The sequence below is a fragment of the Oryctolagus cuniculus genome, chromosome 20 (genome assembly GCF_964237555.1).
Source record: "Oryctolagus cuniculus chromosome 20, mOryCun1.1, whole genome shotgun sequence".
Lineage (NCBI taxonomy): Eukaryota > Metazoa > Chordata > Mammalia > Lagomorpha > Leporidae > Oryctolagus > Oryctolagus cuniculus.
The window spans coordinates 12,921,405-12,945,255 of record NC_091451.1 but is presented as its reverse complement, the minus strand read 5'-3'; the positions used below and the strand labels follow the sequence as shown (position 1 = coordinate 12,945,255).

The 23,851-nt window shown below is 38.7% G+C and overlaps 1 protein-coding gene and 1 non-coding gene across 22 annotated transcripts in view; both read right to left on the bottom strand.

Annotated features, from left to right (window-relative positions):
- GPHN (gephyrin) overlaps positions 1-23,851 on the bottom strand; it is a 566,685-nt gene that overhangs the window by 100,375 nt on the left and 442,459 nt on the right. For all 21 annotated transcript variants that reach the window (XM_070065103.1, XM_070065105.1, XM_070065109.1 and 18 more), the window contains one exon: positions 4,746-4,838. In XM_070065103.1, the coding sequence (XP_069921204.1) occupies positions 4,746-4,838 (93 nt within the window). The remainder of the gene's footprint in view (positions 1-4,745; positions 4,839-23,851) is intronic.
- Positions 9,823-9,931, bottom strand: LOC127484683 (U6 spliceosomal RNA). The gene has a single exon (XR_007911848.1). It is a non-coding gene; the product is annotated as a U6 spliceosomal RNA (small nuclear RNA).

Sequence of the window (23,851 nt, the reverse complement as noted above, 5' to 3'; positions counted from 1 at the left end):
CTTGCTAATGAGTTTTCTTTTCTGCTTAGTAATTATAGAATTTAATTAGACGGAAGTGATAAAAGCAAAATAAACCAAACCCTAACAGCAATTGTATTATGCAAGCATTTCATAATGCTTCATGCTAGACCCTGAAGCTGCTCTCTCTTCTTCCCTCTTTTTAAATGTCAAGGTATTATTTCTAGTATTATCTGTTTATTTGAGAATTTTACATTACATTATATGATATAAAATTGATATCAGTAGATAACTATTCATTGCAGCAAAACATTGTAAATTATTGTCCTCAATTTGCCAAATAATTATCCATTATTTACATTTTCCAGCCATCTTTTATCTCTTTAAGCCTCTGTATAATTGTAGTTATTCACTTATTTTCAAGAATAAGGAATCTCACCATTCAAGAAGGCTGAATGTATTGAGACCTATTATAAAGCATAAGTTTCAGATATCCTAGAAAATATTTTTTTTTAAAGATTTATTTTATTTATTTGAAAGAGTTACAGAGAGAGAAAGAGACAGAGAGAGTGGTCTTCCATTTGCTGGTTCACTCCCAAGATGGCTGTGGTGCTGGATGGCCCAGATCCTTGGGCCCCTGAACCTGCATGGGAGACTTGGAGGAGAGTCCTGGCTTCGGATAGGCACAGCTCCAGCGGTTGCGTCCATCTAGGGAGTGAACTTCTCTCTGCCTCTGCCTCTCTATGACTCTGCCTTTCACATAAAATAAATAAATATTTTTAAAAAAATTAGTTTTAACATGCTATTTTTGATTTTCTATATTTTCTAAAATTATTTCAAATCAGAATCTTGTAAAGGAGAAAAAAAATCTTAAGATTCACTTTACCCAAATGGCAAGGCTATCTCTTAATATATCTTTTCAGAACTGTATGTTATACATTATTCACCAAATAATTTGTTTATTCAAAATGGCTTTTTTTTTTTTTTTTGACAGGCAGAGTGGATAGTGAGAGAGAGAGACAGAGAAAAAGGTCTTCCTTTTTGCCATTGGTTCACCCTCCAGTGGCTGCCACGGCTGGCGCGCTGCAGCCGGCGCACCGCAGCCGGCGCACCACGCTGATCCGATGGCAGGAGCCAGGAACTTCTCCTGGTCTCCCATGGGGTGCAGGGCCCAAGCACTTGGGCCATCCTCCACTGCACTCCCTGGCCACAGCAGAGAGCTGGCCTGGAAGAGGGGCAACTGGGAAAGAATCCGGTGCCCCAACCGGGACTAGAACCCGGGGTGCTGGCGCCGCTAGGTGGAGGATTAGCCTATTGATCCGCGGCGCCGGCCCAAAATGGCTTTTTTTCTAAGCATTCTCAAAACAAGATCTGTAGAGATATGCCTTTCAAACTAAACTTTTTAAAGAAAGCTGAAATTGGGATCCTAAGATATTTTTGCTTTCATTAAAATCTAAGCAATTGTGACACTATAGAGCTTGGTGAGAATGCATGAAAAGGGAGATTAGTTTAATCAGTATAAAGGGGAAATGATACTTCAAAAACATGAAGAATAAAAACAGTGTATTACAACTGTCAATTCCAATTCTTTTTTTAGATTTATTTATTTACCAATTCTGTATGTCACTTTCATTTTCTTTTCTTCACTTCTATCTTTTAAATTCACTGCCTCCTGAAGTAGTTTCAAGTTTATTAGGTTATAGGTCTTCATATTATTTACATTATAATAACTTGATTTCTGCCTTCATTACATTATTATCTCTTACGGTTTTTGAAAGTTATTTCTATTTATTTCTTTTTTTCTTAATTACTGTATTACTGGTTTTAATTTTTCAACCCACATACCTTTAAGCAAGTGATCCTCCAACTGGTTTGGAGTTTTATCCCACATGTTTCTGAAGGATACTGGCTAATGCTTAGTGATCCAGAGCAAGTTAGCAACCTCTTTACACCTAGAGCATTAGCAATGATCATGAGTGCCACTGGGTATTACCGGAGGGCCTAAGGCAAAGGCAGAGGAGAAGAAAAAAGGGAGGAGAATAAAGGGAGTGGGGAGAAAGGGACCAAGTAAAGGAAGGCGGGTGGAGAGGAGCTGCAGTGTGTTAGAGTGCCATGACAACTGCCTCAAGGACATTCTCTATCAAGACACTGCGTGGGGTGAAATGACAGCACTGCGGAGACTAAAGGGGAATTCCCTTCAGAGAAATGAAAATCCCTTTAATTAACGAATATAGAAAAAAGACTTCCAGGATTCACAGAGTTTGTCTTCTTGAACTACAGACAAAGGTGAGGTGGTGTAAACTGAGAAATTCAGTGTGATTATAAGACCATGTCTCTTTATCCACTGATGACTCTAGCTGCCTCAGTTATGATGCTGATCTATCTACATACCTATCTATCTACCTACCTACCTACCTATTTATCTTTCTCACTACTTTAAGATTTAATCATGCTCACAAGTATCTGTTATGTGTTATATCTTTGTTAGAGAACTAGCAACACTGTTTAGAAAGAAAGTAATGTGAATTGGCTGCACAGCAGAAAATCTCTTGGATTTTTGCGCTGTGAGATATCATTTTAGATTCCTTGTGCATGTGTGTGAAATAAATTAAAATAACACTATTCCAAACAAAACAATAAAGACGGTACTAAATGGTAATTTCACATAAAACTTCTTTGATCCTAATTAAAAGTTAATATAAAAAGTAAAAAACCTCTTTTGATGGAGTCTATAGTAACAGAAAGACTTTTATGGCTCATGTACTTTTCTAAAGCTAAGAACAATACTGTCTTTTATTGAGCTGCTGCTACCTCATGTAAAATCACTGAACAACATTCTTTTTGAGAGTAATTCTGCCTCAAACATTTTCTTGTTTCCCCCTACTTTTTGTCTTTGTTATTTCATCTGCTATTGTTTTTTGTTCTACTTTGGAATTAAAAATTCTTAGTCATTTCATAATAATCCTGTATGGCTATAAATTATAAGACCAAAACAGAATTAATATTTTAGATGAGAAGTGAAAAACAAGAAGAGCCAATGGGGCAGTCAGATGAATAAAATAATTTTCTTTCTGAATAATAATCATTATAATAAACGCTATAGAAGGAAATAATTTGAAAAAAAAAAGGAATCATTGAGGAATTGTTATTTATGTTTGGTTTTGCTAATTTCAGAGATGTTTTAGTCTAGTAAGAGCAAGCTGAATGAGACACATCTGAGGAAGAATACACCAGTGGAAATTAAAACATAAGGTCAATCTCTTCATCCTTTTATGTACATAGAACATTTGAGTAACAGTTCAGATAAATGTGATCCTTTTTCAGAGATGATCTACGAAAATGTGCGTATAATAATAATAGTGATAATAATAATCATTAAACATTTAAATATTACTGAGTGCCTTTTTTGTGTGTGCAGGTACTTTACTAAGACTTTCTATAGTCTTATTTATCCTTAATACAAGCTGTTTGGTAGTATAAATATTATAATTATTGCCATTTTACAGGTGAGAAAGCTAAAGCTGAAAAAATTTAAGAGATTTGCTCAAAGTTACATAAATGGAACTGGTTGGTACTAGAACCCAGAGTACTCTTACTTTGCTCAAAGCCCATACATAAACTTAGCTATATGCTACATTACCTCCAACATAAAAAATTACTGCTAAAATGGTAAATTAATATGGAGAAGATCAATGAATGTGTTCAATTACAAGTAAAAGGTAATTCTCTTAATGGATAGGTATGCCTAGGTAAAGCCAAAGAAGAGACTCCACTGACCATTCAAAAAGAATTGGCCTTTTTAACAAGTCAAATTAGAATTTTTTTTAGATATTTCTTTGATATCAGCTTTGAGTTGGTGACCAACAACAATGTATTGCATTTTAGAAAATAGCAAAAGAGTAGATGTTAAGTAGTCTTACTATAAAATATGATAAGTATATGTGAGGTAATACATGTATTAGGTATCTCGACTGACCCATTCCACATATGCAAGTACATATTTGAAAACATGTTGTACATGGAATAAAACACCACAAAAATGGTTTCTAAGCAATTTAGTTGCATTTTCATTTTGTGTTCTTAGATTAGATTTTAGGCAGTCAAATGCTATTCAGTATTTGCTTTTAATATTCTCACAATCTCAGGAAACTGTGCTGGTACCATCTGGGTTCTAGGACTTTGACATATGGCATTTCTTTTTAGAGAGAGAATTAGAAGTTTCTGTCATGCTGCTTTTTCAAGAAGCCTTTTACTGATGTCTGCATTTAAAGCAGAATGGAATACCTTGCTTTATCCCTGTGCTGGAAATCTACTCTTTTTTTCCTGGGATCATATAGATATTTTCAGCTAGAAAACATTTGGGAAACTTCCAGATCAATACTGTTTCTGCTGTCTGGCACGAGTATGCATTGAAAGAACAGCATAGTGTTTTCACTTGATCACTCTATATTTATTTCTAAGCAAGAGTTTCTGTGTAACATATAGGGATAAAATAAAAGCACCATAGCATAGCTTACTTGTTCATCTCCTACACATGTCAGACAGCAGACAGTCTTGGTCTGGAAATTTTCCAGCTGAAAACCTCAATGTCACTCTCATTAAAAAGTTTTAATTAAGATTGTACAAGGAATTTACAGATATAGATTAACACTATTATCTGTGAATGAAGTTATTCTGACAGCCATTGGGGAAATGGAAGTACCAGTAATTTGGTTTCTGGGATAAGCCAAAAATTAGAAAACAATGCAGTGCGTCTAATGGTAATTAAAGAACACCAAAATATTTACCTCGGACAGCATAGCCATCTTTTACCGATGCTGGGAAGGGGGGTAGGTTGTCTTTTGCATACACATCTTGAGCAAGGACTCTCCCCATTCCATCTGAAAGAAATGAAGGAAATGTGAATATTGACAGCAGTAGGCAGTTATGCACAAGCTAGGAATGACATATTTGTTAAATGTCTGTCCCGGTTGATCCTCTTACAGTCCAGCTCTCTGCTGTGGCCCAGGAAGGCAGTGGAGGATGGCCCAAGTGCTTGGGCCCTGCACCCGCATGGGAGACCAGGAGGAAGCACCTGGCTCCTGGCTTTGGGTTAGCGCAGCGGCCATTTTGGGGGTGAACCAACGGAAGGAAGACCTTTCTTTCTGTCTCTCTCTCTCTCACTGTCTACTCTACCTGTCCAAAAAAAAAAAAAGATGGAAAGGATATACATGAAAGTAGAAAACATTTGTTATTTCAAAATGTTAAAATTATCTATGACTATTATTTCCTTTGCTACATTTTTCTGAAAATTTCCAAGTTTTGCATACTGAGCACATGTATTTTTAGTCATAATGTTTTTATTTTCTTAAAAAAAAGAAAGGTAAAGAAAAGGAAGGAGCTCTGAATCTTTCCCTTTGAATCGTAGCCTTTCATCCTAGCTTCATTAACCTAAGTGATGTAGTGACAGTAATAGGTGCCACTAACCTATTGCGTAGTGCATATTCAAACTAACCTGAGTATCATTTTTGGCTCAGAAATTTGAACTAGTGGTAGCAAGAATACGTTTCAAGAGCTGTTCCTCTGATAAGAACCTGTCTTTATAATAATTTAAAATAAGTAAAAGAAAAATAAATAGGAGATGTAAAATGAAAGAGAAAAGAAAAATCAAGATAAATAACAGGAGTTGATTTATTTGAGGTGTTTGTATAATCTAGGAAATTCCATTGTTTCCTGAGATGAATAAGTGAATTTATATTTTTGGACTTCGACTTTTAACCATCTAGGGCCTGTTTTCTATATCCCAGGATTTAGAAGTAAGCACCCAGAGATTTTAAATTTTGCACTCTGATCTACAGCAATAGTGATATCACTGATCCTTTGCAATTGAGAAGGGACACTTGCATTGAGAGAATTTACAGATTCTAATTCAGGTTCTTCCAGGAGGTTGAAACTATTCTGGAGCTACCCCAGAGCTTTGGACTGAATTTTGTTAAGACAGGGGAAGTGGTGGGACCAGAGGGCTTGGTTTGTATTCACATACACAACATTAATTTCCCAATAAACCTGAAGCTATAAGGTAGTCCATGGTACTGAGCCCTGTGGCATTTGACAAGGATCAAAATAAAACTCATGGCGTGCTTCCTTATCTCAAACCAATCTGGCCAGGGATATCGATCATGTAACAGAAACTCTATAGCAGCTAAGATCCCAGAGAATGATTTTGGGATTATGATGAACTCACTAATAGTGGTTAATCACCAAAGACAGCAGGAAAGCTCAGTTCTTCTGGCAGCTGGCTCTGTTAATCTAGGAAAGGTTTATTGACATTTTATCAATTACTAGGTAATATTACATCAATAATATAATTTAATCCCCCAAAGCAACATTTTGTTCATTTTTACAGATGAAGAATGAGAGGTTTAAACAGGATAGATAGGTAAAGGTAGGGCAGAAAATCTAGATCTTAGGAGATTTCAAGCCACAAGACAAGAGCAACAACTATAACCATTCATACTGCAAAGCCACACTGTCCGGGAGAGCAGGGTGACAGTGTCCTTCCCACAAGGAGCACCTGAGGCAAGTTTCAGCAAACCTGTCTGACTTTATTCACAGCCACCTACACTTTTAAAGGGCAGGGAGAAAGGGCGTAACTAACTCAGGGGAACACTAACTATAGGACAGAACTGACACTGGCGCCAATATGCCTCTCCAATCAGGTTGAAGGTAGCTTTCCAGGAGGGCCTGCGCCACACCTGAGAGCAGTTTACCTGATTGGCAGAAGGTGGAGGTGGGGAGAAATGTGCCTGGGCCTCCTGCCACCTGCCAGCAGTCAGGCTAACTGCTAGGATCGCCCACAGATTTTTAAGAGATTTCAAGCCACATTACAAGAGCAACAACTATACCCATTCATATTCCTTCATAATGATCTTTCTCTACTTCCCTTATATTAAAAAAAAACAAGGAAGTTCTTTAAAAAAATAAAAATAGAACCAGCATATGATCCAGTAGTCCCACTTCTGGGTATATGATCTAAAGAATTGAGAGCAAGGTCTTGAAGAGATATGTCTATTGTCTATGCTCATGTTCACAGCAGCATCATTAATAACTGTCAATTGTGGAAGCAGCTCAAGCACCTAGTGACAGATGAATGGAGGGCAAAATGTGGTATATACATGTAGGAATATTATCTACAGTTAAAAAGGAAGGAAATTCTCGTATCTGCTACAACATGGACAAACTTTGGAGAAATTATGCTAAGTGAAATAAGCTAGTCACAAAAGGACAAATACTGTATAAATCCTCTTACATGAAACATCTAGAATAGGTGAAATGATAGAGCCAGTGAATAGAATGGTGGTTGCCGGGGCTGGGAGGAGGAGGGATATGGGAATTAAGAGTTTAATTGGTACAGAGTTTTCAGCTTGGGAAGATGAGAACATTCTGGAGATGGATGGAACAATGTAAATATACTTAATACCAATGAGCTGTATTCTTAAAAATGGTTAAACCAATAAATTTTATGTTAGCACCACCGACACTAACAAGCAAGCCTCAGAAGAACTGTTGGCCATAAGCCATGGCAGCACACAGTCATCTGTCCACATTAGTTCCTTTTCCATAACCCAAAAGAAATAGTATGGGGTCAGTATGGCTCTCCTTAGTTCCACACTCCAAGTAGACAGAGGCTGACCACTTAGTATGCCAAATCTGAAAGACTACTGACACAGACAGCTGTAAATCTCAGAGTGGCTTAAAATGTAAATGAATGCATTACCATAATTCTCTGAGGCTAGGAATAATGATTATCTTTTGTTTTTGCAAGATTTGGACATATGGAAGTAAAAGGAAGTTGATTAAGAACTCAATGATAGTCAATTTAGAGAAAAGTTGACAATTTCTCCTTTTAATGCCTGAGTTACATCTTATTGTGTAATTCCATTCTGGAATATTCTCCATAGAATCTACTCACTCATAATTTTATAAAATTTGATTATGGAAAATAAAGTAAAAACTTTGTTCTAGCAGTTGCAATAGTAAGTATCTCCTATCCTAACATATACATAAATAGCCCTCAAATTTTTGAGAAATCTCAATAACTTTGGAGTGAAAAAAATGTATGTATGGCTGGGAATAACGGAGTGATTTATATGATATAAACAATCCAAACTTCATTAGTCCACAAAATAAAAAATCATATCCTACCATAATTAAACTGCTAGTTTAAGACATGTCTAGCACAACACATGAAATATTTATATTGAAATTGATCTTTATTTCTGACAAATGTCCAGTTTCTGACACAAAGTATGATTTGCTACATCCTAAACATACTGGGCTTTTATTTGTCTCTGTGCATTTGCAGGTAATGCACAGAGTAGGAAGCGCATTCCTTTGAAAGGGAGGGCATTTTTCTTTTTCCTTTTTTTTTTTAAGATTTATTTATTTACTTGAAAGGCAGAGTTACAGAGACAGAGTGGGCGGGGGGAGGAGAGGAGAGGAGAGAGAAATCTTCAATTAATTACTTTATTCCCCAAATGGCTGTAATGGCTGGAGCTGGGCCAGGCAGAAGCCAGAGCCAGCTTCCTCTGGGTCTCCCATGAAAGTAGGAGCCCAAGCACTTGGGCCATCTTCCACTGCTTTCTCAGGCACATTAGCAGGGAGCTGGATCATAAGTGGAGTAGCTGGGACTTGAACAGGTGCCCATATGGGATGCTGGCATGCAGGCTGCGGCTTTACTTACTATGCCGCTGCACTGGTCCCAACATTTTCCTTTTCCTTTTTCTTCTGGAAAATCTCATGTAACTTTGCAGATACAGTTCAGATGTCATCTCTTCAGTCTTCTGTTTCTTACCAAAGTAAATTAGTTCACTGACTAATTTATTCAGCAGTTCATCATCTATTGGGAATGTACTATATGCTAGACACTGGGGACAAAAATACCACTAGTACCTAGGTGACATGCTCAAGGAATTCACATGTATAGCACATGTTAGGAAGGGGAAGATGGATAAACAAAGAAGTGATGACAAGACAGTATTGTATGGGCAATGACAGAAATATTCACAGGGTGAAATGGGAGACATACAGAAACTACCTAACGAAGAATTTATGGAGCACTAAGAATGTTTCCTGATGAGATGATGCCTGAGCTGAGTTTCAAAGGATAATTGAGAACCAGGAAGGAAAGGAGAGAGCATTTTAGATAAATGAAACTCATTTCTGCAAAAGTAGAAATTCAATGAGGGGCTTTTATTTTTTCAAATAAAGATTTATTTATTAATTTGAAAGGTAGAATGACAGAGAAAGAGAGGGAGAGATGGATATCCTATCACGGAGCTCATTACCCAACATATAGGGTTAGGCCAGGCTGAAGCCAGGAGTTAGGAACTCCATCTGCATCTCCAACACAGGTGGCAAGGAACCAAGCCCTTGGGCCGTCATCAGCTGCCCTCCAGGCACATTAGTGGGAAATTGGATCACAAGTGGAGTAGTTGGCACTTCATTGGGCACTCCCATATGGGATGCAGGATTTCCAAACAGCAGCTTAATCTGCTGCACCACAACACTGACCCCAGTAAGGGACTTTAAGCAGACTAATGACTTCAAGTTAACTTGTCAACAGAGTTTAAGTCTGTTTTTTAAGAACATTCCTAGTGACAAGATATGAATAAAGAATGGTTTGGAGGGACTACATTTACTATTTTTTTTAAAAAAAATTAAAAACATTTTAGCTGACGCAGAAAATTGTACAAATTCATGGGGGTATACCATTGATGTTCTGATATGTGTGCACACTGTTAACGTATAATCAGGGTAAAAATAGCTCATTAAACAATTTTATTTATGTCGAAAACATTCAAATCCTTTTATCTGGTATTTAAAAATAATTTGGTATGCTTCATGAATTTGTGTGCCATCTTTTTTTCAGGGATCAAATTCATTGTCTCAGTATTGTTCCAATTTCAGTAATATGTGCTGCCAAAGCAAGCACTACATTTAGTCTTAATATTTTCATAACGTTTGTATCTCATATATTTTCACACTGTATTGTGGTTGTAAAAGTTTATTGACTTATTCAAACTGTGAATTCCTTGTCACGGCATGTATTATTTATCTTTGTATACACGGTATGAAGCACAGTATTTGGCACATTACAAAAAAGGTGCTGAATAAATGTTTGTTGAATGACTGAGTCAATGTAATTCATGATTGCAAGTAAAGAGAAAATATTTGGTATGCAGAGAAAATGGACTTTTCTATAAAACCAACAAATTGCAACCAAAGAGGACATAAAATGAAGAAGGATATTTTGCCGTTAATCACTAACACTTGTGTTCTACCTCTGGGCAAAGTATGTGGGCAAAGAAGGTGAGTGTTTGTTTTGCCCAATTAAAAACTGGGCAACGGTATTTGGTTAAGTGCTGGTTGGAATGCCCACATCCCAAATCAAAGTACCTGGTTTCAATCCCTGGCTCTGGCTTCTGATTCCAATTTCTTGCTAATGTAGACCCTAGGAGGCAGTGGTGATGGCTCAAGAAATTGGGTTCCTTCTGCCCATGTGGGAGACCTATATTGAATTCCTGGCTCCTGGTTTCAGCTCCCTGGCCACTGCAGGCCATGTGAGAAGTGAACTCACAAATGGGAGCTCTCTCTGTCTCTTTGCCTCTCAAATAAATAATTTTTTTTATTTGACAGGTAGAGTTATAGACAGTGAGAGAGAGAGACAGAGAGAAAGGTCTTCCTTCTGTTGGTTCACTCCCCAAATGGCTACCATGGCCACTGCTGTGCCAATCCGAAGCCAGGAGCCAGGTGTTTCCTCCTGGTCTCCCATGCCAGTGCAGGGGCCCAAGCACTTGGGCCATCCTCCACTACCCTCCCGGGCCACAGCAGAGAGCTGGACTGGAAGAGGAGGAACTTGGACTAGAACCGGGTGTCCATATGGGATGACAGCGCCGCAGGCGGAGGATTAACCTACTGCGTCATGGCGCCAGCCATAACATTTTTTAAATGGGCAAAGAATTTGAACAAATGTTCTCCAAACATGATATACAAATAGCAAGGATATGAGAAAATGTTCAACATCAAAAATCATCAGAGCATTGGAAATCAAATCCACAATGCAATATCACCTTATAGCCATTAAGCTGACTACTACAGATCTTGAAGAAATATTTGTAAACCTATGTTCACAGAAGCAATATTCACAAAAACTGAGAGGTAAAAGCAACTCAAATATCCACCCATGAATTAAACGGATAAAAAATGTGTCATATGCAAACACTGGAATATTATTTGGCCTTAAAAAGGATGGAAATCATGTTACACGCTACAACAGGATGAAACTTGAAGACACGTTAAGTAAAATAAGTACAAAGACAAATTCTTCATGATTCCACTTACATAAGGTATCTTAAGTAGTCAAATTAATAGGAACAGAAAAATGGTGGTTACCATGTGCTGGGACTAGAGGTAAAAGGGGACCTGTTTAATGAGTACGGAGTTTTGGATTTGCAAGATGAAATGCTTCTGGAGATCTGTTTCACGGCAATGTGAATATACTTGCCATTACTGAATGGCATACTTAAAAATGGTTAAGATGGTAAGTTTTATGGTACATGTTTTTTTTTAAACCACAATTTTAAAAAAAAGGGATGAAATACTGATATATGCTACAACATGAATGAAATATTATGCTAAGCAGAGGATGCAATTCATAAAAGACCACATATTATAAGATCCCAATTATATGAATAATTCAGAATAAGCAAAGCACACCAGTGGTTATTTAGGACTGGATAGGGGGTGGTGAGAGGACAAGAGGATGATAGAGGAAAGATGGAAGTTTATGGTAAGCTGAGGAAAATATTGTAGAATTGATTGTGGTGATTTTGCACATATCTGTGAACATACTAAAACCCCTTGAACTGTGTACTATAAGTGAATGAATAACTTTTTTAAATAAAAGATTTATTTATTTATTTGAAAGAGTTACACAGAGAGAAAGAGAGGCAGAGAGAGGGGTCTTCCATCTGCTAGTTCACTCCCTGATTGGCTGCAAAGGCCAGAGCTGCACCGATCTGAAGGCAGGAGCCAGGAGCTTCTTCTGGGTCTCCCACATGGGTGCAGGGGCCCAAGCATTTGAACCATCTTCTAGTGCTTCCCCAGGTTATAGCAGAGAGCTGGATTTGAAGTAGAGTAGCCGAGACTTGAACCAGCGCCCATATGGGATGCTGGCACTGCAGGCAGCGGTGGTTTACCCACTATGCCACAGTGCCAGCCCCAATTAATGACTTTTGACAAAATTTTTAATTAAATACAAAAGATTAAAAAATCATCTCAACATACATTTGTATTTAGAAAAGTCATAATTGTAACACACATACCATCTGGTCTTTAAAGACCTTCCTCAAACATCATGGAAAAAGAAAAAAAATTCATCTAGAAAGAAAGATGCTTTATACTTAGTTAAGATTATTAATATAAATTTAACAATATATGTAACTGTTGAGTTTCTTATTTTCAACTAATGCTAAATATAGGACCTGTTACTAGATCCCTACTGGATTGTCCTTGCCTTTCATTTTATCTGTGTACTTGAGAGGGAGGGAGGGAGGGGGAGGGAGAGAGAGGGAGAGAGAGAGGGAGAGAGAGAGAAAGTACTTATTTGCCAGTTTATTCCCCAACTGCCTACGATGGCTGGGGCAGGCTAAAGCCAGGAACACAGTCTAGGTCTTCCGCATGCGTGGCAGGGACCCAAGCACTCAAGCCATCACGGCTGCATCTAAGGGTCTAGGCTGGCAAGAAGCTGGAATCAGGAGCCAGGAATTAAACCAAGGAACTATCATGGGAGATACAAGCGTCTTAGCTGTTAGGATGAATACCTGTCCTAGTTCTGCATTGGTATCAAGTTCACTTACCAGTAGAGTTTGTCTCTTAAAAGTGAGAAGCATGCATTATATCAAGTTTTGATCTAAAAGACTAAGGGAAGAGAAAAATTTTACAGAGAAATATGCGATGAAGTGGAAAATCATAAGGGATCCCAGTTGGCACAGATACAAAAGAACTGAAGGAATGAATGTTGGCTATAACTCTGTTACATAAGCAAACATACCCAAATCTCTCAACAGAGTTTGGGACTAAAGAGCTGGATACCTTTTCCATGTAGTCAATATTATATTGTACTCACTGGCTGATCAGATGGATCCCTATGGGAATATAAAAAAGGATACAATAGTACTACAAATTATTTCATCACATGGGAGTGTCTCATGCATGCATACTGATACCTGCATAGATGTTAAATCATTCCTTCCCTTTGCCTAAAGTATTAGTGTTGAAGAAATTTGGCACATATGCTTTCATAATATTTATTCATTTTATTATTATTATTATTATTATGAGAGAGAGAGAGAGATCGAGAGAGATCTCTTCCATCCACTGATTCACTCAAATGCTAGGCCAAAGCCATGAGCCTGGAACTACATCCAAGTCTCCCATACATATGGCAACAGGAACCTAAGTTCTTGGTTTATCAACTACTGCTTCCCAGGTGCATTATCAGGAAGCTGGCTCCAAATCAGAGGTGTGACTTGATCCCAGGCCTGATAAGGGATTCCCAAGTGGTGGCTTAACCTGCTGTACCACAACACACCTCCCAATCATTCATTTATATTACATTATTCATAGTAATTCTGTTCCCTGATTGAACCTTAAATAATAGAGAAATTAGCACTGCGAGTGGGACCAGGGGACTCTAATATTAAGTTCTATAAATTTATCTGTTTTTTTTGCTCATGGTTTTCTTATCCAAATGTATTTAAAGCTCTTAATGACTTTGTTGTAAGCCAGCAGCCTCCATCAGGTCTCCCACGCGGATGACAGGAACCCAAGTACTTGAACCAACACCCATTGCCTCCCAGGATATGTATTAGCAGGAGGCTGGAATTGGGAGCAGAGCTGGGACTCAAATCCAGACTTTCCAATATGGGATGTGGGTGTCCCAAGTGGCATGTTAACTACTGTGCCAAATGCCTGCCCTCATATGATTTTTAGAAAGGCAGCCTTAGGTTCCAATCTTAAATAGGAGCCAGGCAGCAGTAACTTCTCACCTGGATACAATGACTGGTTTAGGTTTAACACTTGGTAGAGAAACAACAGTAAACAGCTGAAGCAGTGGAAACCAAATGACGTAATGTAAGATTTATTTTCAGGAAAACATGAACAAAATTCCTTTTCCCCAGCTGCCTCATTCTAATGAGAACTCCATTTAAAATAAGCAAAAGGTGGTTTTCCCAATATGTAATTTGTATAACTAATATGCTTGCTTAGGAACATTTGGAGGTGGGAGTTGGTAGCTTTTTACAGGCTGCAGTGAGCATTTTATGGTGTTGAGAGTTAGGCTGTGTGCCAAGAAGTTACAGTCCTGCTTTCAGAATTGAGGAGCTAATATCTATTCGGTTCTACTTTCCTCCACACACTGTAACCTGTAAGTTCTAAATAATGGCTTCAATTTGATGAAGATGAAGATCATACGATATACTTGCTTCTTTCTTCATTCTGTAGTGTTAGAAATCTTAGTGGCAGGGCTACGTATCACTAGGGACACTGGGTCATATAGACAATTAAGTGACTTCAAGAGGTTTATGTCAGAATATATAAAGAGTTCAAGAAAACCACAACAAAACAAACAACCCAGTTAAGAGTTGGGCAAAGGACTTAAACAGGCATTTTTCAAAAGAGGAAATCCAAATGGCTAACAAACACATGAAAAAATGCTCAGGATCACTATCCATCAGGGAAATGCAAATCAAAACCACAATGAGGTTTCACTTCACCCCTGTTAGAATGGCTTTCATACAGAAATCAACAAACAACAAATGTTGGTAAGGACTTGGGGGAAAAAGGTACCATAATCTAATGTTGGAGGGAATGTAAACTGGTACAGCCACTGTGGAAGACAGTATGGAGATAGCTCAGAAATCTGAATACAGACCTACCATATGACCCAGCCATCCCACTCCGGGGAATTTACCCAAGGAAAAGAAAATCAGCATATGAAAGAGTTATCTGTACCCCCATGTTTATTGCAGCTCAATTCACGATAGCTAAATATGGATTCAACCCAAATGTCTTTTTTTTTTTTTTTTTTTTTGACAGGCAGAGTGGACAGTGAGAGAGAGAGAGAGACAGAGACAAAGGTCTTCCTTTGCAGTTGGTTCACCCTCCAGTGGCAGCCGCGGCTGGCGCACTGTGCTGATCCGATGGCAGGAGCCAGGTGCTTCTCCTGGTCTCCCATGGGGTGCAGGGCCCAAGCACTTGCATCCTCCACTGCACTCCCTGGCCACAGCAGACAGCTGGCCTGGAAGAGGGGCAACCGGGACAGAATCCGGCGCCCCGACCGGGACTAGAACCCGGTGTGCCGGTGCCGCAAGGTGGAGGATTAGCCTAGTGAGCCATGGCGCTGGCCAACCCAAATGTCTTATCAACTGAAGACTGGATAAAAAAAATTATGCAATATGTATACCATGAAATACTACAAAGTGGTACAAAAAAAATTAAATCCTGTCGTTTGCAACAAAATGGATGAAACTGGAAAACATCATACTTAGTGAAATAAGCCAGTCCCAAAAGGACAAATACCATATGTTCTCCCTGATCTGTAGTAACTAATAGAGCACCTAAAAGGTAATCTATGAAAGTAAAATCGATACTTTGAAATGCGATGACTTTGAACAGTCCCTGTCTCAACTGTTGATGAACAGTTTTTTTCCTTCACCATTTGTTGAACTCTTTACTTAGTATAGAGTTAATTTTATGTGTATAAAATTAATTAAAAATAAATCTTAGTGAAAAATAAGAATGGGAATAGGAGAGGTAGGAAGAAGAAGGGTGGGAGTGTGGGTATGGTGGGAAGAACTTTGTACACCTTAAATAAAAGGTTTCTGGAGAAAAAAAAGAGGTTAATAAGAAGGAAGCAGAAAAGACTGTCTGGTCCACTGTTTTGTGTAGTTCACTTACTTGTAATACAAAGGTGGCAGAGTGTGAGTCAGAAAGGGTAGACTTGTCAGGTTGTGATTAGCACCCTAATAATTCAGCTTCCCATATGATAATAGTGTTTAACAAATCCTCTAATAGTTGGAGTGCTAGCATTATAAAATTGAGTTAAGTAGCCTAAAAATATCTTTAGAAAGAATATTTCAGATTCAAATGGCTACAGTGAACACACTTATGAGGGAAATTAAGACAGGGAATTCTTTCTAAAGTTAAATATGATTTATAGGCATTGAACGCATGTGTATTCTCCTTCAGTGAAAACCAGCACATGAATTAATCTGTAGTTATTCCAAAAGTCAGGTTTATGGACTAATGCAATAAAATTCCTATACCTTTAAAAGACATCATTCAAACAGTCATTGTGTTGTACATTTGTATTTTTCCAACTAAGGTGGCTCATTATCTTCCAAGGTGATGAGTAAGGGGAACAACTATAGCTCTAGTGTCCTAAAATAAAGCAAGTTTTATGAAGGACTATAGAACCTGGAGTAATTACAAAGACTATGATTATCAGAAAAGATAGTCAGGATTTAATAATACAAAAACATACAATAGAATTGGTAATGAGTTAGTTTTTTTTTTTTTTTAAGAATGCTAACTTCTCTTTCATCATTGAATTTCTGGTTTTACAAATAATATTAGGATAATTCAGTTCTTGTCCACCAAGAACCATTTTTCTGTAAATAGCAGATTGGCTGAATTAACAAACAAAACATTTTTAAACCATAGATGAATCACTACATTTTTATTTACAAAAAGCCATGAACGAACACACATTTCTCCTTCATCTAGAGGGCTTTAGATGTTTGAACATTAAGGCAGTGATGATTCTAAAGCATAATTAAATTCTAAGTTAAGGCTTTATGTTCTGAGAATTAGTTCTTAAGTACTTATTTGAAAGGCAGAATTACAGAAAAAGAGAGAGAGCCAGAGAGAGAGAGAGAGAGAGAGAGAGAGAGAGAGATCTTCCATCCACGGATGCACTTCTCAAATGCTCTGCAACTCCCAGCGTTATGCCAGGCTGAAACCAGGAGCCTGTAACTCCAGTTGTACAGCCCGCCTGGGCAGCAGTGAGTGGCCCAAGCACTTGAACCATATTCCATTGCTTTCCCAGGTACATTAGCAGGGAGCTGAATTGGAAATGGAGCAGTTGGGTCTCAAACCAGCACTTATATGGAATGCTGGCACTGCAGACGGTGGCTTAACACACTGTGGCACAACACTGGCCTCAGATTGGGTTTACTATATCTGTGTTACACATAGTCAATTATATGTATAAAATAGTAAGCTTGAAAAATAATAACTATATAATAATCAAAGTATTTAATCAAAATGAAAGATGGCATTTTTTAGGAGAAATATATTTTTAAAAATATCTAAAATGTCCATAAGGTCATAGAAAATGCTTTAATTGAGAGCAAATGCTCTTTCTCTTTTGTACTTAGTGATAGAAGTCATTCCATACACATGTCAAATGATTAGAGTGTCAAATGGACTTATGTCCAAGGTGTTAATCTGTCGGTCAGGATTTAGTGCCAAAAGCCTTTCGGAAGACACAAAGTCTTTACTTGAGAAATCAGTCAAAAAGGTAACTACTGCAGCAGTGCATGCTCTAATAAAAGCTAATAAATTAAAACTTAAAAAGTGATTGCCAAATTTTCATTGCTACTACTGGAAAATTCTTTACTGACGCTTGTTTGTCTCTTTTCATTTGCATTAGCTTTCACGATTCTACCTAATCTTTATAGCATTGCAAATAGACAAGAAGAAGTTACCATTTATAAAATTCTGAGTCCTGTCTCAGAAGTTTCATCACTGCAGGATAGGGTATTTTATTTTCCCTTTTAAAGTTTTATAACCCACTGAGCCACAACTCTGGCCCTCAGGAATAGGGTATTTTGATGCTATTCTTCCTCAGACATTTTCTATTTTCTTTCCATTTCAACTCAATTTTTTCCATAGCTTACTGTCTGAATCCTAATTTAATGCTATTAATACAGACTATGACTTTTTAAAAAATATTTGTTTATTTATTTGAAAGAGTTACACAGAAAGAGAAGGAGAGGCAGAGAGAGGTCTTCTATCCGCTGGTTCACTCCCCAAACGGTTGCAATGGCTGGAGCTGTGCCAATCCAAAGACAGGAGCCAGGAGCTTCCTCCAGGTTTCCCACATGGGTGCAGGGGCCCAAGCACTTGGGCCATCTTCTACTGCTTTCCCAGACCATAGTAGAGAGCTGGATCGGAAGTGGAACAGCCAGGACTTGAACTGGCACCCATATGGGATGCCGGCAATGCAGGCCAGGGCTTTAACCTGTGCCACAGCACCGGCCCCTAGACTATGACATTTCAAAACAAACATGTGGGGCAGCAGTTAAGACGTCAGTTGGGATGTCCACATCCCATATCATAGTGCTGAATTCCAGTCCCAACTCTGCTTCTAATTCCAGATTCCTGCTATGTGCATTCTGGGAGGCAGCAGTGATGACTCAGGAACTTGGGTCCCTGCCACCCACCAACAAGATCCACACTGAGTTCTGGGCTCCTGGATTGGACCTGGTCCAGCCCTGGCTGTTTCAGGCATTTGGGAAATGAACCAGTGGATGAAAGATCTAATCTGTCTCTACTTTTCAAATAAATTAATCAGAAAATAAAAGATTGCTAAATAAACTATACAAAATAAGATATGTATACTGAAAATGTGAAAATATGAGATGCCTCAAAAGAATGGAAAAACTAAAAAAATCTTAAGTCACTTAAAGACTGTACTTTGAAAAAACTTATTTATCTGAAAGATAAAAGTGACACGGCGGGGCGGGGCGGGGTGGGGGGCGCGGAGGCAGGGAGAGCTGGCTCACTCTCCAAATTGTGGCAACAGCCAGGTCTGGTGTCAAAGTCAGGAGACAGGAACCCCATTCTGGTCTCCCACAAGGGGGATGAGCCCAAACACATGGGCCATCTTCTGTTGCCTTCCCAGGCACAAAAGCATGAAGCTGAGAAACAGAATAGAAAGGATTCAAATCAGTACCCCCATATGGGATGCTGTTGTCAAATGCAGGTTAATTTTCTGACCCACAGCTCTAGCCCCACAGTACTTTTTCTTTTTCTTTTTTTTTTTTTTTAGATTTTATTTATTTATTTGAGAGGTAGAGTTACAGGCAGTGAGAGGGAGAAACAGAGAGAAAGGTCTTCCGTCCGTTGGTTCACTCCCCAAATGGCTGCAACAGCCAGAGCTATACCACTCAGAAGCCAGGAGCCAGGAGCTTCTTCTGGTCTCCCACAGGGGTGCAGGGGCCCAAGGACTTGGGCCATCTTGTACTGCCTTCCCAGGTCACAGCAGAGAGCTGTACTGGAAGAGGAGCAGCTGGGACTAGAACTGGCACCCATATGGGATGCTGGCACCATAGGCAGAGGATTAACCTACTGTGCCACCGCACAGGCCCCCATAGTACTTTGTTTTAACCACAGATATATTCAATAAAAGTTGTACAAATTAATCTGAAAAAACATTATTGAAAAAATTAATTCCCCCTTACTTTCTTGTGAAGAAAAAGGGACATAATTTTTATGTATGTTTACAAGCATTAGAATTCACAGAGAATGGGCTGGTTAGGAATGAAAGTTAGTTTAGGAGCTTATAGGCCTCTAATGAAAGGAAATAGGGTTTGAAATCATTTAACAATGTTTATGGGAGACTATCAATTGGGCTGACTAAACATAAAAGAGTAATGTAGTTATCGAACAAAATAAAAAGATGGGCTAGGGGCCACCGCTGTGGTACAGTGGGTTAAGGCCCCAGGCTGCAGCGCCAGCATTCCATATGGGCACTGGCCGCTCCACTTCCATCCAGCTCCCTGCTAAAAGCAGCAGAGGATGGCCCAAGTGCTTGGACCCCTGCACCAACGTGGGAAACCCGGAGGAGGATCCTGGCTCCTGGCTTTGGATTGGCTCAGTTCTGGGTGTTGTGGCCACAGCGGATGGAGGACCTCACTCTCTGTCTCTTCTTCTCTCTGTAACTCTCTGAAATGAATAAAATAAATCTTAAAGTGGGCAAGGTTTTTGAAAACCAGAAGATTTACAACAGTCAATCAGAAGGGACCAATTACCTTGTAATGAAGTTCCTTCTGTGTTAATCCTGTGAGAAATTAACTTTGAAATAATTCTAAAAAAAAAAAAAAGCCAATTATATCTCTAAATATTTTGTAATTGTGTGTTTTCTAAACAGACTTCAAGTGACTAAAGTATGGAAACACAAAGGTAAATTAATAGATGATAAGGGCTATTTTATCAAGGTTCATTTTATACATGGTCATCCTGGTGTCAGCTATCAATATGCAGTGAGGGGGCATCTTTTTCAAAGGACATTCCATACCTTCCTTTTAGGCTGGTAGAAAACTCTTTCTGTATCTTTCGAATCTCAACTGCCTCAAAATAATAATCTCAATCTCAAAATAATATGTATGCTAAAGTGGCTATTTTTGTTGGCAAATTCTAATTGCTTTCAGAGAAAGCTCAGATAGGTGACAAAAAGAGTGAACCCTAAACACATGGGCAACCATTTTGCTAAAATTACACAAATTTGATGAAAACTGTAAGTGTACTGAGTGAAATTTATTGCTAATATCAGCATTGACTTCACTTTACTTGGGAAAGCAGTAGAAGATGGCCCAAGTGCTTGGGCTCCTGCACCACTTGGGAGAACTAAATGCAGCTCCTGGCTCTTGGTTTCAGATTGACCCAACTCCAGCCATTGAGGCCATTTGGGAAGTGAACTAGCAGATGGAAGACCTCTCTATCTCTGCCTCTGCCTCTCTGTAACTCTGCCTTTCAAATAAATAAATAAATCTTTTAAAAAAAGACATATTTATTTATAATATGCTTTAGTTTTTAAAAAGAGGGGCTATATATATGGAACTATATAATGGTATAAATAAAAAGAAGTATGAAATAGGAAGATTATTGTACGTAGTTGTTACATATGGCAATCAGGACAAGGTCACAGGCCTAAGTTAATCTGGCTCAATTATAAACTATAAAAGTCAGCTCCTCCCAAACAAAGGCACTTCCTTAATGTGTAAAAGCACACAAGTGGTATCCAAAATACTGAGGGGAAAAAGGTACCTGAAAGTACATATACAGAGAGCTGATTGGTAATATGATTGTTGGATATGGAGACCATCATGAATACTTATGATTCTGCTGTACACACACACACACACACACACACATATCACTTCACAAACATAAATACAGCAGGCCCCTTTATCTGTGATTTCTTTTTGTGATTTCAGTTACTTATAGTCAACTATGATCTGAAAATGGAAAATGGAAAATTCCAGAAACTAAACAATTAAGAAATTTTAAATTGTATATCACTCTAGAAAACACGATGAAATCTTTTTTTTTTTTTTTTTTTAAAGATTTTATTTACTTATTTGGAAGTCAGAGATACAAGAGGGAGAGACAGACAAAGAGACATTCCATCTGCTGTTTCATTCCCCAAATGGCCACAATGGCTGGGCTGGTCCAGGCAGAAGCCAGGAGCCTGGAGCTTCTTCCAGGTATCCTACGTGGGTGGCAGGGACCAAATTCTTAGGTCATCTTCTGCTGCTTTCCTCAGGCCATTAGAAGAGATCTGGATTGAAAGTGGAGCAAGCCGGCACCACGGCTCACTAGGCTAATCCTCCGCCTTGCGGCACCGGCACACCGGGTTCTAGTCACGGTCGGGGCGCCGGATTCTGTCCCAGTTGCCCCTCTTCCAGGCCAGCTCTCTGCTGTGGCCCGGGAGTGGAGTGGAGGATGGCCCAAGTGCTTGGGCCCTGCACCCCATGGGAGACCAGGAGAAGCACCTGGCTCCTGGCTCCTGCCATCGGATCAGCGCGGTGCGCCGGCTGCAGCGCGCCGGCCGCGGCGGCCATTGGAGAGTGAACCAACGGCAAAGGAAGACCTTTCTCTCTGTCTCTCTCACTGTCCACTCTGCCTGTCAAAAAAAAAAAAAAGTGGAGCAGCTGGGACTTGAATTGGTGTCCATATGGGCTGCTAGCATCGCAGGCAGTAGCCTTATCCACTCTGCCACAATGCTGGCCCCAGCATGAAGAAATCTTGTGTCATCCCACTTGGGACATGAATCATCCCACTGTCAATACCTTCCATATTATCTACTCATTAGTATGTTACCTACTCATTAGTCAATTAGTGGCCCCTTATCAAATTATCAAATCAGTTGTGATATTGCTATGCTTGTGTTCAAGTAACTCTTATTTTACTTAATAATGGCCCAAAGCACAAGAGTGGTGATGCAAAGGAGGCAACAGGGCATAAAGACATGGAAGCAGATTAACTCTGGTTCTATGTTATAGTGCTGGGCATATCGGAAAAACATAGTATATATATATAATATATTATATATTATATATTATACTATATAATATAAAGTTATATATAATTTATATATAAATACAATTATATATTATATAGTATAATATATCAATATAATAATAAAGTACATAATATAATAATTTTATATTATATATTATATAATTTTATGTAAATATATAATATATAATTTTTTCCAGTACTATCCGTGGTGGGTCCTGGAACACATCCCATGTGGAAAAGGGATACTGTATAGAGAAATGTGTATACTATACAAAGAAATTTAATGAGATGTTCCTTTGGAAGACTGTAGGAAGGAGTATGAAGGTAATGATGCAATAAGATGAAGAAAAGGATATAATGAGATGTACATATTTTGGAAGCATAATGAAGTTCATGGACTGAAGAGATAAAAATACCTGAAGTGAATTATGAGTTCAAGTGGCCATATTCATGGAAAAATGGAAAATTACAGCGAATGCTAACATAGAACAGTATCCCAGGAGATACTTGCAAGTAGACAAGATCATTCCAGTTGAAGACCATACTACACTGGAAGTAGAAACTGGTGGCAGTAATTTAAGAATAAAAATATATACTTTCACTTGAAGTATGTCAATTCTTTGCTTCAACTGTGTAAAGTTCAAACAGAGATAAGCAGAAAAACAATGAAAACTGCTGTTTAATTAATTTTTTTAATGAGGCAGCACATGCCTGAATGACCTGGGTGGGTGGAATGTAAATCTGAGTACATTAAAATGCATGTGGGACCCAAAGATTGCTGCTGATGTGAGCAACACATGGAACTGAGTCCAGGAATTCTAACCTTCTAATTTAAAATGCTTAGCCCCATTATCTTAGAATGCCCATGTGGGAAGAATGGAGAGAAGGGAATCAGTTGCTAAATTCCAAATATAGCAGCTTAGAAAAAGCTATATTAGGGGTTGGCATTGTGGTACAGCAGTTTAAGATGCTACTTGTGACACCTGCATACAGTATGAGCACTGGTTCCAGTCATGGCTGCTCTACTTCCAATCCAGCTCCTTGCTCATGTGCCTGGGGAGCAGTAGATGGCCCAAGTGCTTGGGTCCCTGCAACCCACTTGGGAGACCCAGATGGAATTTCTGGCTCCTGGCTTCAGTCTGGCCCAGCCCTGGCTATTGCAGCCATTTGGGGAGAGAACCAGCAGATGGATGATCTCTCTGTCTCTCCCCCTCTCTCTGTTACTCTGCTTTCCAAATAAATAAATAAACCTTAAAAAAAACCCTTGATTATTGCCATATATTATCTGCTTGAATAGTATCCCACAACAGCCCTATATTGGGTAGATGTTATTTCCATTTTATGAAGGAGGGAGATAAGACTCAGAAAGGTTACGTAGCTTGTCCAAGGGCACAACATGAAAGGTATCTAATGGCAAAAGTCCTTTGAAGATGAATACATTCTTTTTCCTTATTTTCTGACAGTCCTGAACTCTCAGGAACTA